The sequence below is a fragment of the Panthera leo genome, chromosome E1, assembly GCF_018350215.1.
Source record: "Panthera leo isolate Ple1 chromosome E1, P.leo_Ple1_pat1.1, whole genome shotgun sequence".
NCBI lineage: Eukaryota > Metazoa > Chordata > Mammalia > Carnivora > Felidae > Panthera > Panthera leo.
Window position 1 is genome coordinate 24,034,919 of NC_056692.1, and position 15,707 is coordinate 24,050,625.

At 56.5% G+C, this 15,707-nt stretch overlaps 1 protein-coding gene across 1 annotated transcript; it reads right to left on the minus strand.

The window, feature by feature from the left end:
• Positions 1–934: 934 nt before the first annotated feature.
• LHX1 (LIM homeobox 1) lies at positions 935–7,742 on the minus strand. The gene is made up of 5 exons (XM_042917035.1): positions 7,261–7,742; positions 5,083–5,309; positions 4,711–4,988; positions 3,180–3,345; positions 935–2,862 (listed from the first exon to the last, which is right to left on the minus strand). The coding sequence occupies exons 1-5, from the start codon at positions 7,428–7,430 to the stop codon at positions 2,483–2,485; spliced, it is 1,221 nt and encodes a 406-aa protein (XP_042772969.1). The 5' UTR covers positions 7,431–7,742; the 3' UTR covers positions 935–2,482.
• Positions 7,743–15,707: the final 7,965 nt, after the last annotated feature.

Below are 15,707 nucleotides of genomic sequence, written 5' to 3' on the forward strand. Positions count from 1 at the left end.
TACACTTGGTTGTGTTTTAACAAAATATGAAAATGACAACGGAAATTATGTGCCATTTAACGTAAAACCTTTGATTTTTAAAACGAAATAAATAACCCAGACTGAAATCTAGGTGATATAGAAATGAAATTCTGGAACTCAAATAGCATCTAATATTAAAAACACACACGTATTTCATAGTAGATAAATATTTAAATTCCTTCCATGTTTAATGAAGGCTTGGGAGGGATTGAAGTACTTTTCAGAACCTATTGGCAACTCCCAGGTAAAATTTGATTTCTTTATTGGTTATTTTTGCTCATCTTTCAGAGAAAGGTAATATGTATCTTGTGCCAGATGAAATAGTTTTCCTTCTAGAAAACTTCAAATGTAACAAATACTATAAAACAACTACTTCATATCAGTTCTCTGAAAGGGATTAAAGTATTTCATTTCTAGCTGTACCCTACATTCATTTTACGTTATCTTTTAAACCACCAAATTGGAGAGCAGGATTATCTATGGGAAGTGAATTGAAACTGAAAAGGACCACCTCTAACTATATATTTACAAGTAACTGACTATCACAAGTCCAGTTTTGCACGTGCAGAATGGGGGATAGAGACAGTGCATGGGCTCTCATGCCTAATCATACCCGGACCAGGACCACTCATTTTTAGCCATGGATTTGATTTCTATTTCAAATTCTATATTAATTTATCAGCAAACAGCTCTTCAACTGTATCAGTTAAATCCACAGAATGCAAATCGGTAGTTAATAACAGCGGGAAGCCACGGAGAAAAGCTTGGCTGGCATTAGCAAGGGGATTCAGCCATAGCCAAGGTAAAAACATAGCCCAGTCCTGCTTCTCTTCCCTCTGGGTTCTGAGGTGTCATTCAGCTCCCCATCAGGCCTCACCTCTACTTGTTAAAACATCAAATAACACACCAAATATCTAAACATCAGATTTTCTATTTTTATTAAAAACTCACAAATTTATTCAACATGTTTTCTTTCATACAGTGAATGGTCTAATATGCACTGGAGGTCACACAAGCTTAGGTTTATCAGAACAATAAAAGACATATGAGAAATTTAATATATAAAGAAAAAAGTAGCAGCTGTTGACTGCATATTTGACCATAAAATTTAAATATTTTGGACTTTTATTTTAAAGACACAAAAATAAAACCTGTGTGGGTCTATATAAGTCATATTAACAATTCCATGAATGTTCAACAGGACTAAAAATTAGCAAAGATGTTTTTTTTTTTAAACCTTGTAACACTTTTTTTCTTTTTTTTTTTAACACTTTCTCAGGTTGTGGTGCCAGGCACCTTTACAGTATTTGTGCTATAATTATTCTATTTGGCAAGTGTCTGAATATCATGTTTTCTCTTTGCCTTGTGTAAACAACACCTTTTTACATACTAGCACAGTGAGCTGCGAGCCCTGCAAATCTGTCAGAACATCTACAGGAAAAGAAAATGAACAATTTTGGTTGATTGCTCAAAACATTTTGTTTTTGAACAAGAGGTTTCAAAACAGGATATATTAATAAAACACTGAACTCCTGAATTTAACATTATACGTAAACAGTTGACTGTTTTTAGTTCAATAGTCTTTTTTTTTTTTTACTTTTTTTTTTTTTTTTTTGTATGTGTGAAGGTAGAATACTTTCTTGTACAGTTGATGTTCAAGTCATTTTACTGAGAGGTCTGGCTAGAGACCATCCTTATCGAGGGTGTCTGTGTATATGTGTGTGTGTGTGTGTGTGTGTGTGTGTGTGTGTGTGTGTAGAGCTTTGTGAAGGTAGAAGAGTTGATACTGAGGGCTTTACATTTAGAATTTTGCAATTTTCGCAAAAACAAAAACCAAAAACCCAGATAGACAAAAAATATATATATATATAGTCCCACCTGATGCACAGCAGGTCGGCGTTTCTGAAGCTATAAGAGTTTGTTGTCGCTGTTGCTGAACTCTGAGACAACACTAGTGAATTTCCCAGAGCCAGAACCCTCCTGGCTGGCCCGGGAGCGCCCCGGGCTACTCCACCTCCCTCACCCGGCTGCGCCTCGGCCTCCCTCCCCGCGGCTCCCGGCGTCACCACTGGCTGTGCGCCCCCGCCGCCTCCGTGGCTGTTTCTCTGCAGCCCTCTGTCCAGGTGCGCAGGCTCGAAGAGTCTTGCCCCTGGATCCGGGTCCAGGTGGAAGATGGGGAGACGTCTGAATATCTCTTCCGGAGCCCCAGTTCTGCACCTTGCCAGTCAGAGCACGGATCCCAGTTCTACTTCCAGGAGGATTTGGATTCTGTTTCTTGTCCCCCTTTCCCGTCTGGACTCGCCAGACGGAAAATGGTCCCCGAGGCTGAAGGAAGTGTGTGTGTATGGGGGGTGGGGGGGTGACTTGCTTTTATGTTTTTTTTTTCTTCTTTTTTCTATTTTTCTTAAATAAAGGTTCATTTCTGTACAACCACGAACTCCGCGGACCGTGCGAGACCCCGCTACCACACGGCCGCCTCGTTCATTTCGGGCGGGTGAGACAGGTGGTTCCCGTAGCTCGCCCCGCCGTTGACCGACAGTGATGAGAAGGGCGGGCTGGGCCCGAAGACCTCAGCCGACATTGAGTGTAGAGGCCCGGGCAGGCTGGGCTCAGGGCTGGGCGAGTCCCCGGGGGGGTGCGCCAGGATGTCAGTGAACCGCTGCGCCTCGCTCGACGGGTGGTGGCCCGGCAGCGGGTGCTCCAGGCCGCCCAGGGGCGTCCCGGAGGGCCCGGACGACGGCACGAAGGGCAGGTCCACCGGCGTCTGAGCCTGCGAGGACGGGGGGCCTTGCGGGAAGAAGTCATAGTTGCCCCCGGGCCCGTAGTACTCGCTCTGGTAATCTGCGGAGCGGCGGGGAGGAGGGTGTCAGGACGGCGGAGAAAGGACGCGAAGGACAACTCGGGGAACTCGCCGTCGCGGGCTCCCCTGCGGCGCTGGCCGCGGGGAGGAGGCTTGGTGCAAACAGCGGAGCTGCTCCCGGCCAGCTCGCCCGCCTCGTTCGCGGTCGGGAATTCGGCCCTCGCTCTGGACTACCTCCTCTTGATTTACCCTCCGGCCTTCCCCATCTCCCCCACTCGAAGCGCCTCCCGCGCTGCCACCCGCTTCCAACGAAGCCAAGCCCGGCTGGCCGCTCCCCGCCTCTGGGCTGCACACTCACCTCCGTAGAAGGAGAAGGGTCCGTTGGGGATGAGCTCGCCCGGCTCCAGGCGGTCCACGAGCGGCCGCATCCGGCGCGGACTGCGGAAGAAGGCGTGGCGCCGGGCTCCCAACGCGCTCAGCTGCTTCATCCTCCGTTCCTTGGAGCGTCTGTTCTGGAACCAGACCTGAAGCAGACACGCGGCGGGGTGAGGCTCGGGAGACACCCCCCCCCCACACACACACACACACTTCGGGTGCGGGGGCCGATCGGCCCCTAACTCCTCTAACCGCTAGCTGGACTCAGGGCTCCGCGCGCGCGCGGGCGGCTGTGTGTGTGTTGTGGTGCGTGGGGGTATGTCTGAGTAGGAACGCCAAGGGCGGCCCCTGAGCCAATGGTATACAGGATTCCCGACTGGGGACCTGGGCAAGCAGCCCTGCCCGACGTGAGGCAGTCGGAGTTGTTTCCAATATCACACTGTCACAGTTACATCTTCTGGGGGCTGTACACACATAGACACTCAACCTCCCCAAATAGTGTCAGACACACGCGGTTTCCCGTCCAGGGTCCCTGGCAGCCCCCTCCCCCATGACGGTGAGAGAGAACTAAACAGCCTCCTGCTGACACCCAGTCTGCCAATGATAGTGACACTAAAACCCACAATCTCCTTTTCAAATCCACGCAAAATCTCCCAGTGCCGAATATACTTATCCTCAGCCTCTCACTGAAAACACAGACACGCAAACTTCCCTTCACTATGCACATGTTGGCACAGCCTCTCAGAGGCTGCAAGGAGCGTGGCGGCCTGGCTGTGTGTGCCTCCCAGCCTCCCAGGCACATCCACCCACATCCTTGCAGAGCCTCCACGGGTGAACCAGACACCTAACCTTGGGCCTGAGTCTCAGGCCCAAATCATACGCAGCCTGGAGTCCTCACAACACACTGGCACAGCTGCCCAGATGCCCACCTTCCCCCTACCCCATCCCACTTCAGACCGCCAGACGCTGAGCTGACTCCAGCTCGGACCTTTTCCTCTTCAAACCAGGACTCCCCCCCCACCTCTCTCGGGAGAAGCTCTGGGGCTTGTCTAACCGCGGCAAGAGACCCACAAAACAGGGGAGGGGGACACAGAGGGAGATCAGTGTTGTGGAGGAGCCACTGGAACTGACTCACTCCGGCATGCTCAGAGAACTCTGCGTTCCTCATCTCTGCAGAAGAAAGGGTCCCAACTCCCCTTGCAGTGTCCAACAATGTCCCCTCCCCCGGACACTTGCTGAGCTCACCGTCCCCCCCCCCCACTCTGCCACTACCACCACCAGCTTTGGATTGGGAAGTGGAGCAGGCCTAGGGATTTCCAGATGCTCTATGCCACAGGCCGCACCTCACAGGTCGCCAGGGTAGGGGTGTGTCTGGGCCTCTCCACTCCTCCCCCTCCAGCCTCCCTGAACCCGCAACCCTGCTCGAGGCTGGGTTTCCCCAGCTAGGCCTGGATGCTGGTGTAGAGGAGCCTGTAGGTCTCAAGGGGAACTGAGTAGCATGCCCAGGCCCCGACCTGGATGACACGCATGTTGAGGCCAGTCTCCTGAGCCAGCTGCTCCCGGATATGGCGCGTGGGCTTGGGAGTGGCAGCAAAGGCTGCCTTCAGAGTTTCCAGCTGCTTCGCCTTGATGGTGGTGCGGGGCCCCCGCCGCTTGGCGCCCAGGTTCTGGTCATCATTCTCATTGCTGCCCCCTTCCTTGTCGGATACGTTGGCGCTCTCCGAGTCCTTGGCATCATCCTGTGATGGGTCTTGGGAGTCTGGAGACAAACTGGGGTCGCTGCCCGTGGTGGCTGGGGAGAGGGAAGGGACAGGTGAGCAGCGGCCTTAGTGGGCCTCCTTCCCCCGGGAACCCCACCCCTAGCGAGTTGGGAATTGGGGCCTCACCCGAGTGGAGGCTGTTCTCTTTGGCGACACTGCTATTGCTTAGGTAATCCTCTTTGCAGACAAACTTGTTCTCGTCGATGATATAGAGCTCCTCACCAGTGGACAGCTGCTTGTTACACATCATGCAGGTGAAGCAGTTTAGGTGAAACACTTTGCTCCGCGCTCGCCGCACCAGGTCGCTAGGGGAGATGCCCTGCGCGCAGCCGGCGCATTTGGTACCGAAACATCTGCGGAGTGGAAGAGGACGGGTTGGTGAGGAGCAGGGCGGGCGGGGAGAGGCCGGGAAAAAGACGTTAGAGAAAGAGAGAAATAGAAAGTGGAGGATGAAGAAAAGGATGGGGGAAAAGAAGAGAGACAGCCAAAAAAAAGAGGCAGAATGCCGATCAAGCAGGCAAGAAGGCCGGAGAGAGCGCGGGGCACCAGTGAAAAGTCAATGGGGGAGATACACATGGTTACGGTGAGAGAGCGAGGGGCCCAAGCTGCTCCCCTCCCCCACCAGGCCTCATGCCCAGTGCTGTCCCAGAGGAAAAGAGCGCCGCGGAAGAAGGCGGCAAGGCGGCTATGGGAAGGGGGAGGGAGGCACTTCTTTTCTTATTAGATTCAGAGAACAGTCAAATTTTAATTAGAGCTCCATGTAAACGCGACCCGAGCGCCGCTTTTCTCTCCTAGCGTCGCCTCTCTTTCACTGCACAAGAACCTGCGCATAGGCTGGGGGTTGGCAAAGTCCAGTCCCACCGCGGGTGAAGAAACAGCCGCGGAGCACGCAGACGGCTGCAGCTGGGCCGCCGCCACGTTCAAGCCCAAAGCCCGGCAGGTTGGCACAAGCTAGAGTCACCGCGGGGCTCTAGGTGCTGGGCTGCGCTTTGCGGGAGCCAGGCCTTTGGGGCCCACTGGCAGCTGGCACCGTTCGCTGTTCTCCGGTTCGGCTCCAGCCAGTATTGGGGACACCAGGTGCGGTCAACCGAGGTTCAGAGGCTCAGCCCGCGCTTGCTCCGGGCAAAACCAGCCTGCACAGCGCTTTTCTCCATGGTTCCCCGCAATCAGAGCCACGCTTCCCGGGGACAGTGTTGGGGACAGCGCGTTCTGGGCCTCTGAGCAAAGCGACCTGGATGGCCTCGCACCCCCACCCCTTCTCCCAGTTTGATCTGTCACCAGAAACTCAGAGAAAAGCAGAGACCAAGTCAATCGAGTAAACTGAGAGGTTTCAAACCAGTACAGAGGAATTAAAATTCGCATTTGCTTCTGTTCTTCTCGGTTAACTTGTGTGTTTGTGTGGATTTCGGGGCAAGATAGTTTAAGAGAATAAATTAAAACGCTAAACTAAGGAGGGGCGTCTGGAGAAGTCTCCCGGCTCACACGAGCCGGCCTCGGTTTTTCCCGGTTTCAGCAAGGAGGTGGTGGGGCGAAGGGAAGGTGGGCAGTGCCTGGGAGAGCTCCGAGCGGAGCCTACGCCACAAAGCCGAGGTTCGCGTTGGGCGGAGACCGAACCTCCCGCCAACCCAGGCAGCCGGGAAGCCCAGGGAAGGGTCTTCCCGGAGGCTGGAGCCTTGGGGCATTTCACAAGCACCTAGCAACTTGCCTAGGCCGGCGCTGGGAGGCTGTTCGGGGTTTCAAGAACACCCTGGGATATGCAGGATTGGCATTAGGGCTGGGTTTTTCCCTGCCGCCACCAAGGCACAGGACTCAGACACTTTACGCAGAAGCCTCTGTGGTTCCCGCCAAGAACCACTTCTTCTTTTTGGAGGCAAAAAGAAGTGGCTTGGATGTAGCCCGGGCTTCTAAGCCCAGCCTGGAGGGCAAGCAACCTGGGAGGCTCGGAGAATGCAGTTGTTGGAGAGCTCAGAGCGGGGAAAGACCAGAGGTGGGGTTACAACGCCGGAGGCTGTGCTGCCCCCTTCTAGGCTTGGAGGGGCTTCTAGGCGGAAGTGGATTCAGAACCTTTCTTCCCAGGCACGTGCAGCTAAGCCCAGACCCACAATTTCCAGGAGGCAAGCAGGGCCACCTCCCGGGTGCCCTGTGCACCAGCTGACGAAGAGGCGGGTGCCCGTGGGACTTGGCTGCCCTCTCCAAAGGCTGCTCCTAACGCGGTTGCTTCGGCCACGCTGACCTCTCATCCGAATCTGGCCGGCAAGGGCCCTCGGGGAGGGAGCAGCAGAGGTGCCCCAGGGAAGTACTCACCGGAAAAAGTCGTTCTTGCAGTAGAGCTTGCCTTCCCGGGAGAAGCACTTCTCGGTCAGGTTGCATTTACATTCACAGCACTGGACGCACTTGACATGCCAGGCCCTGTCCAGCACATTCAAGAGGAAGCGGTCCAGGATGGGCCTTTTGCAGCCGGCACAGTGCACCATGGTCTTTGGTTTTGGTCGGGTGAGGCCGGGAGAGAGAAGAGCAGGGAAAGCCTAGGGGATGCCTCCCAAAGACGATAGCAAGAGCTCCCCAGCCCCTCCAGAAAAGAGGAGACACACTGGGGGTGCGGGCCAAAACCCGCACCAGGAAACCAGAAGGGGGTGAAAATGAGGCTGATGCGGGGCGGAGGGCACCTCGGTGGAGTGTGCAGCCTGGGAGTCCCAGGGCCCCGGGGCACCGCAGCCCCGCCGAAGCTCCCGGGGCGAGGAAGAGTCTCGGGCCGGCGAGAAAGCCACTCTTCTGCCCAGAGCCCGCGGAGGAGTGAAGGTCACCGAGAACGGCGACGGGAACAGAAATAAATAAAACGGAGACGGAGAAGGAAAAGGACGACGCAGCGAGCTCGGGTCGCAGGGAGAGCGCCGTGGAGTTCTCTTGGGCTTGAGGTAGAGCTGTCAGAAGTCAAAGTGCATCTGCTTTTGTCGGAGTATGAGGGCGGGTGTGTGTGTGCCGGGCTGCCTGCCACCGGGATTTCCCCTCCTCTTTTTATAAAAGAAAAGAACAAAACGAGTAGAGAAGCTTTGGATCCTAAACTGCCGGCATCGCGCAGCGGGTCCGAACGCGCCGGGCGCCCGCCGTGGGCCTGGGGGAGGGGGCGGGGGCAGGCCAAGGGAGGGGGGAGGGAGGGAGGGCAAGGCAGGAGGAAGATCTCGTTGTTGATGGTTGTTGCGGCTTAGGTTCCCCCCCGTTTGGAGAAGTGTTTGTGTCAGTCGAGATTGCAGAGGGACAACTCCAGGCGGACGCAGCCAGGTGCGCTGGCTCACTCCCCACCGCCCCAGCCCCGTCACCTCGGCCCGTGGCCTGCCTGGCGGCCTCCGTGTTTTCGGGACGGCCCTCCCTGCTCCTGGACTCCTTCGGGGAGGTGATAGGGTCTGGCTCCTCACCGCGCCTGGCCGTGCATCGTGGCTCCAGTCACAACTCGCGGCCGCCTGGGCGCGCAGCCCCGCATCGCTCGGCCCGCGCTCGGGCTGCCTGCGTCCAACCCCACAGTCGCGCGACTTTCTTTTCCTTTTCCCCCTTTTTTCGTTGTGGTGGCAAATCTGGGTTTCCTTTCTAGCCTTTCCTTCCTTCCTTCCTTTTTTTTTCTTTTGCAGCGGGAGGAGTCAGGGGGAGGGGGAGTAGCTTGGAGAGCTTTAAAAAAAAAAACAACGTCCTGGTGCAGCAGCTACAGTTCTGCGAGGCTGGAACAGCTCAGCAAGGGCCGCTGCTGTCGCCGCCCAGGCCGCAGTTCGTTGCTGGCTGTCCCCGGACAAGCGTCCCTCTGTCCCTGGTCTCCTGGCCCAGTCCGCCGCCCTGGCGCGTCTCTCCCCAGCTCCGGCGGCTCGGTCACTGCTCCTGGCTGTTGGCTGAGCTCTGGAAGCCCCCTCGCCTTAATGCAGCGCCCGCCGACGTCACCGCGGCCTGCGACCAATCAGCGGCTCGCGGTCCCTCTGTAAACCATTCTGCATCCCCCGGCCGGGGAGAGTGCCGGGAGACCGCGTTTAGAGGATCAGTGGCGGCCGCATCCGCGGCCGGGCGCGGTGCGGGCGGCGGGCAGCGAGGTGCCCGAGCCCCTCCTGCTCCGGTAAGGCCTCGGTTTCGATGGGAAGGACTGAGAGCGCGGGAATAGGAGCAGGCGGAGGGTAGACTACAATTGGAAGGTGGGATTAATCTAAGGTTGAGCCTTGTTGAAGGTTGGGGTGCAGCTGGGTCCGGGAGCCCCGGCGGCCCTGGTGCACTGTTTGACTTTGCAGTTCAGCGGGTGTTGGGCTTTTCTCTCTCTCTCTCTCTCTCTCTCTCTCTCTCTCTCCCTCCCCCCCCCCCCCCTTCTCGCTTTCTTGGCCTAGAAGTTTGTCCCGGGCACAGCGCGCGTCTTTGGGGGAGTGGGGGAGGGAGGGCGTTTGGCAGCAGAATCTTCTCCTCCGGTCCCTCCAGTGCCTCTTCCCCCAGTGCATCCAGAGTCCACGGGTCTTGGTCTCCCGGAGATCTGGGTGTCTGTTGCCCGCAGCGCGGTCTTGGAAAGTTGATTCCGGCGGTTTCCTGGTGGGGGCGGGGGAGACCGGAGGCGCTGCGCCCGGGAGGGGGAAAGGAGTGGGTGGGGAAGCGCCTCGGGTGAGGAGTTGCAACCCAGGCGGGAAGTTGTGAGAAAACTGTGATCCGGAGACACCTTTTACATACAAAAAACAAACGACTAGGCGGGAAACCGCAGGGCATCAGTGGCGGCTGGTGGGTGGTGGTATGGCAGCGGGAAGCTCCGTCTGGAGCTGCACTGAGAGGCTGCAATGGATTCGGGTGTGCAGCGTGAGGGCAGAGTGGGCCCGGCTCCCCTCCTCCCCCGTTCCAGGCTCTGGGCTTGCCACAGCTTCCCGAGACCACCGCAGACCACACCCCCTGTAGTTCACTCTTCAGGGAGCCCTTCCTTCCCGAATTCCGAATATGACCCTCGGGACCACTGCCCCGGGGCCGGTTATTCCAAATGTGGGGTTCAGGTGCGGGTGCTGGGAACCTCAGCCTCCAAGAGTCACTCTATTTCCCTGGCCGAGATCAGTCAAATTCCAAATTCCTTTCCGACAGCACTACTTCTGTGCCAAACCGGGATTTCTCCTGAGGTCTGAAGGTGTCAGGGCTGGGCAGTCCTGTTTTTGCTCCTCGTTTTTTGTTTTTGTTTTTGTTTTGTTTTGTTTTGTTTTGCTGGGGGGGGGGGTGCTAAGAAGACGCATTCAGCCCTACCGTGGAAGAAAATAAGGACGGGCAGCCAGCCAGGTCTAGCTGGCATTTTGGAATTGGCCTTTCGATCCCACTAGTGGTGTGGGACTCAGAGATTCCACACAACGGCCGGGGACTAAGTTGGGGGAAATGCGCGCTGAAACGCAATTACAACGAACCTGAGCGGGCCTGGGATCCAGCTCTCAGCAAACCGAATACCCTCTTCGGACGAACCGGGTAGCCGCTACAGCGAATTTGGTTTGCGCTCTGTGGGAGTGGAGTTTTAGGGCTCCGCCCACGCCCCTTCTCTGCCTTCGAGCTTCTGCCCACACCACCCTGCAATCTCGAGGCCGCCGTCAGCCTCCACCTTGCCTCCTGCTTCACCTTTTCATCAGGAGCCAAAGCCGAGGCGGTGTGCGCCTTTTTGGCGCTCCGCGCATCCTGACCTCTGGTTGCCGGGCCTCTAACAGCTTCTCGACAGCCCCTCCACACACACCTGGGCTGGGGCTCCCGGATGCAGGGAAGGCGGTGTTGGGGCTGGTTATCTCTCTCTAATCAAGACCCCCCCTGTGGGCCTCTCTCAGGGCCCGGCTCAGGGGAGGGGTAAGAAGGGAGAGCAGTTCTCTAACCGGGCAGCCCAGCTTCGCGAGATCCGACTGGGTTTTCGTGCTCCTGGGGCAGACCCAGCGGGACAAGCCGATTCGCACCCAGTGCTCCAGCACGTGCGGAGGCGCTAGGAGCTGCTTGGCTCAGGGGTCCCCATCTCCTCCCCTTGGAGCCCGAGGTGCCTCCCCAGCCCGCTGGGTTGGATGGGGCCCGCGGGGAGGAGCTGGTCCAGTCGAGCCATCCCCACGCTCTCTCCCCCCCCCCCCCCCCCAGCTGTCCTGGTTCTCGCCGCAGCGCCCTCGACCAAACCGCCCCTTTCTGGAATCTAAAGCCTCGGAGTCCCGAGTGGCTCAACCCCCGCCCCCGTCCCAGCTGGGCTCCTTCTCATGCAAAGCAGAGGGGCCGCGGGGGTGGAGGGCGGTCGACAGGGACCTACGGGGAGACAGCTGGACCCGGCTGCCGGCCCTTCCTGAACCCAAGGCCCGCTGTCTCCCTTCGAGTGGACAACAGGGGGTTGCTCCACCCGTTTAGGGGTGCAGGGATCTAGGGACATCGGCATAGGCCGGGGGAAGAGGGCCCCTCCCTGCTGGGGACCAACGCGGTAGGGGAGTTGAGAGGACGAGGACAGGATGCAGGCTCTGGGGCATCAGGCTCTGTTTGTCCCTGTGTCCAGATGGTTCACTAAACAGGTCTGCGGGAACCAGCCCTGGCGGCTACCACAGAGTCCGGCAGCGCAACTCTAGGCGCGCCTCTTGGCTCCTGATTCTAGTCCCGATTTAATGCCTCCGTGGCGACAGCACTCTGTATTAATGCGGTTTTTTTTTTTCGTTTCCATTGAGCTTTTATTTTAAAACGTATTTAGTCGTATAGACATGGACAGAAAACGGACCCAGCTTTCCAAATTAGCCGCTTCTGAAGGTTCGCAGCCCAGCTCTGTATTTAAACCAATGGCTGCTCCGTGAAGAGCGCCAACCTCCCCTCCTTGCTCTCACCGCCACACTTCCTGCCAGCGTCCTGAAGTACACAGCGCTTTCCTACGCCAGGACCTCCAAGTCGCACAGAACCACAACCACGCACACCGCCCCAGGGCCTGTAAACTCTGCGCGGGTGCTGTGAGAGTCAGTTTCGAGGCGGAGTTTTCGCTCGGTGGCAGCGGAATAATCCTCTCCACTTCATCCCCAGGCTTTCTTGGAAAAGGCCCCAGAGGGGCCAGGAAGCGCCTTTCACAGTTCCAGTCTCCCTTCTGAGAAGCGCCTTGAGGATCAGTCCGAGAGGCCGGACCCCGCTGGGGAGCTGGGGTTGGAGGGGGTTCTGCTAGCCCTCCCCAGCCGCCCTGCAGTTTGAGAGGGTTGAAGGCGTCCTCTCTTGCAGTCCGCTTTCCTCCCGCGACCTCCGTGGTTCCAAGCCCTAGATCGCCTGGCTCCCTGACGTTCTCGAGTGGCTTGCGCGGCCCAAGAACCCAAGCCTGCCCCGCACGGTCAGCTGCTGTAGATCGAGAGCCGCGCCCGCCCCTGGCCGCTTCCCTCCTCGCCCACTCACTCACTGTGCAGCCCACCAGCCCCAGAAAAGGGCGGCGAGGCCGTCAAAGGAGGCGCTTGGGGCGGAGCGGACTCTAGGCGGTTAACTTTGCGGGGCGGTAGGAGTGGGGCGCAACCAGCCTCGCCGGTGCAGGCAGAGAGAGGAGAGAGCGAGCGGGTCGTCTCGAGTGGTCCGGGAGGCCGCACAAACTGCGCACAGACCCGGTAGGACGTCGCGGATGGGCACGGGAAACTTTGGCCCAGGGCCCTTGGATCTGATCCTACTTCTCCAGCTCTCTCCTTTCCCTTTGCTCCTGACTCAGGTTGTCCTAATCTCACTCCATCACTCACTCCTGGTGATGATCTACGTGTGTGCACCACTTTACAGTTTATATCACTATCTCCCCTGAACCGCATAGTAGGAGGGGGATTGGTTTTAGCTTCTTTTTCCCCAGGAAAGAGAGCCAAGTTAGGGGGTTTGCCCGAGATCCCTGAGCCAGGGCACTGCTGAAGGTGAGAAATTTGGGGTTGGGGCTTGTCACCTTGGATTGCTGTGCACTTTGCCCCAGCCGTGGCTTCCAAGTTGGGGATGGGAGAGGGTGGGGGACCGCGGGGCCGGGAAAGGGCAGCATCCGGCCGGGGCTTCACGGTGTGAGCGCTCTGGCTGGGTAAACAAGGCTGGCTTCCCACGAGGGCTGGGGAGGGGGGGTACCCTGGGCCGGGGCTGGGGGGTGGGGTGGGCAAGGTCAAGCGTGGCGATCTCAGATGGAAGGCAGCGCCGCGGAGCAAAGACCGGTCGTTGATAGTCACGGAGGGGAGAGAGAGAGGGACAGAAGTGAGTGGAGAGGGACAGAGAGAGGGAATAAGGACAGAAAACTAGGGAAAAGAAAAGCAATGCGGAAACGCATGCAGGGATAAAAGGAGGGAAGGGGCGCTGGGGGCAATGCTGGGAGGAGCAGAGGAAAAGAGAAGAGACCCAAAAAGACACCCACTCCCAGGCGACATAAAAAAAGCGATGGGCAGGGAGAGGTGCGCAGCCGAGCACCCGCAGGTGCTGGGGGGGACATCTGGCAGGACTCGAGGGTGCGAGGGTGTGTGACAGTCGTGCTCGTAGGAGGGAGAAAAGGAGGCAGAGTGTTTGGTGGGCGACTCAGCGCCCGTGGAAAAGCGTGTGAGCGGCTCTGGGCAGGAATCCAACAAATAAATAAAACGTCTAAGCGGCGTGACAACAATGTGTATTTGGGTGCGTGCCCGTGTTCCTGTGTCTGAACACACACTCACACCCGGTAAGGAAGACAAACGGGGCTCGCGCCTCAGAGTAATTAATCCTCTCACTAATTGACTCTCTCCCCTTACCTAATGGTGGTGGTCAGTGCCAACATCTGGAGAGATATCAAAGAGGGGGGACCCCCAAAGCTAACTACGTTTGGGACTGGGATTGAATTCTCTCTGGACTTGGCAGCTCGAAATCCTCCCCCCGTGGGGGCAGAGTTCAATAGATGTTGCTGCCTCACCAGTCTCTCCATGTTTGCATTAATGAAAATCTCCTCCTATTAGGGATGGCCAGGAATCGTCCACATATGCGCTGAAGCCCTTCATCAATCTCAGGCTGAAAGCCACCCACTTACACCTCTGCCGGACATTTCCTACCTTTAGGCAACACCAAGGCTCCCCCTGCCCCACTGTTCCCCCAGAAGCCCAGGCCCTGCATTCTCTCTGTCATGACTTTGTCTTCCCCAGAGCCTGGGTTGTGTCCTGCAGCTCTTAGTAGAGCAGGTGGAAGTTTTGAATGGGCTGGGAAGCAGCCTTGGGTAGATGGAGGGAGACCGGCAGGAGAGTTGAGGTCAGGACAAGGATAGGAAGAAGCTTCTAGAACCAAACTCATTCAGACACAGGTGGAGAGACACAGAAGCCCAGGGGAGAGCAGTGCACCTGGCAAGAATGAGGCCTCTGGGGACAGAGTAGAAAAAAAAGGTAGACACCGTGCACCATGGGAGAGAGCATCAAGTGTGTGGGAAGGCAGGCAGATGACCATGTCTCAGTGACTGTGAGGGGAACAGTTCCATCAGTGTGTGAGCATGGGGAGGGGCCCCTTTTAATTTCTCCTATAACACCCTCAGTTCTCAGGGCTGGGGGAGGAGGCAGTGAAGAGAGTATTGGACTTAGATCAACCCCTTGATAGTGGAGTTGGCCAGAAGGGGCCCGGGGCCCATAGTCTGTTTGGTGATGCAGCTTTGAGGCTTGGGTTTGGGAGGTGAATGTCAACTCTCACCCCATTGAGGTGGCAGCCCTCCTCAGGGGCTAAATAAATAATTAATTGCTGAGATCCATAACCTGCTTAGCCTAGGGAGAAGAAGGAGCAGGGAAGGACAGCTCCCCAGGAAAAAAAAATTCACTTCCCCCTCCCCCACTAAACACATTCTTAATTGTCCCTTGGGAACATTTGTACATTTGACCAAAGCAAATCCCCAAGCAGTAACAGCAGAATTCGTCATAGGGGCTGGCAGTCCTGAGAGAGCTGGGGGTCTGGGAAGGGGGAGGTGGGAGAGATGGTGGGCATGTCTGAGGAGGTGAGAAACTTGGCTCTTCTCTCCCTGTCTCTGTCATGCTTTAGAAAGAAAGTGAACAAGAGGAATAAAGTTCCAGAGGAAAGAAAGAGAAGGGCATATAAAAGGCAAATCCAAATCAGGAAGAAAAGAAAGTGAAGGAAGAAAGAAAAAGGCGGGGGTGGGGTGTGGGGGGGAGACACGCTAATAAAAAAGGGTGAAGGCGGCCCCAGGAGGCTGGGCCTCGTCCCAAACCATCCGTCTTCATTGTCTCCGTGTGTGCTAAGGCAACTCCGGCATAAGGAAAAGCCACTATTGGAGCCGCGGCTTTATTTTATATCCTATACATCAGGAGGGAGGCAAAGCTTTATTTTCGCCAAGAGACAGATATTTTATTTCTCTCTTACGGTTTTATGTGTGAGAGATGTCAGGTTGCCACAATGGATGGCTAATGCATAGGCAAGAGGAAGCCGTGTTGGCATGCTGTGTGTCATGGGGTCTTGGGGGGGTGAGCGGGCCTGGGATTTAGGGCTGATGGGACACTCTGGGGGATTTCTGCTAAAACATCTCTCTTCATAAATCCAGAAGCATGGTCAGCTCAACAGGGAGAAGAAGGAGTTTTAGAGGGAAAAGAGTTGGGCTTAGAAATAAATGAACACACAAAGGAGCTGCTTCCCTTCCGACAGGCTGGGGCCACGGGAGCAAGGTGGCCCTGTGGAAAAGCAGAGACCCACATCCAAACGCACATGTGCCGTTCGCGAGGCAGTGTCTTCCTCCAGAATCCACTGTCATTGTGCTTCCTTTCCCCGTTTTATATTTTTCCACCTTTTTCTTCCCCCTGTTCATCAGAAATCTTTTTTCCACCTCC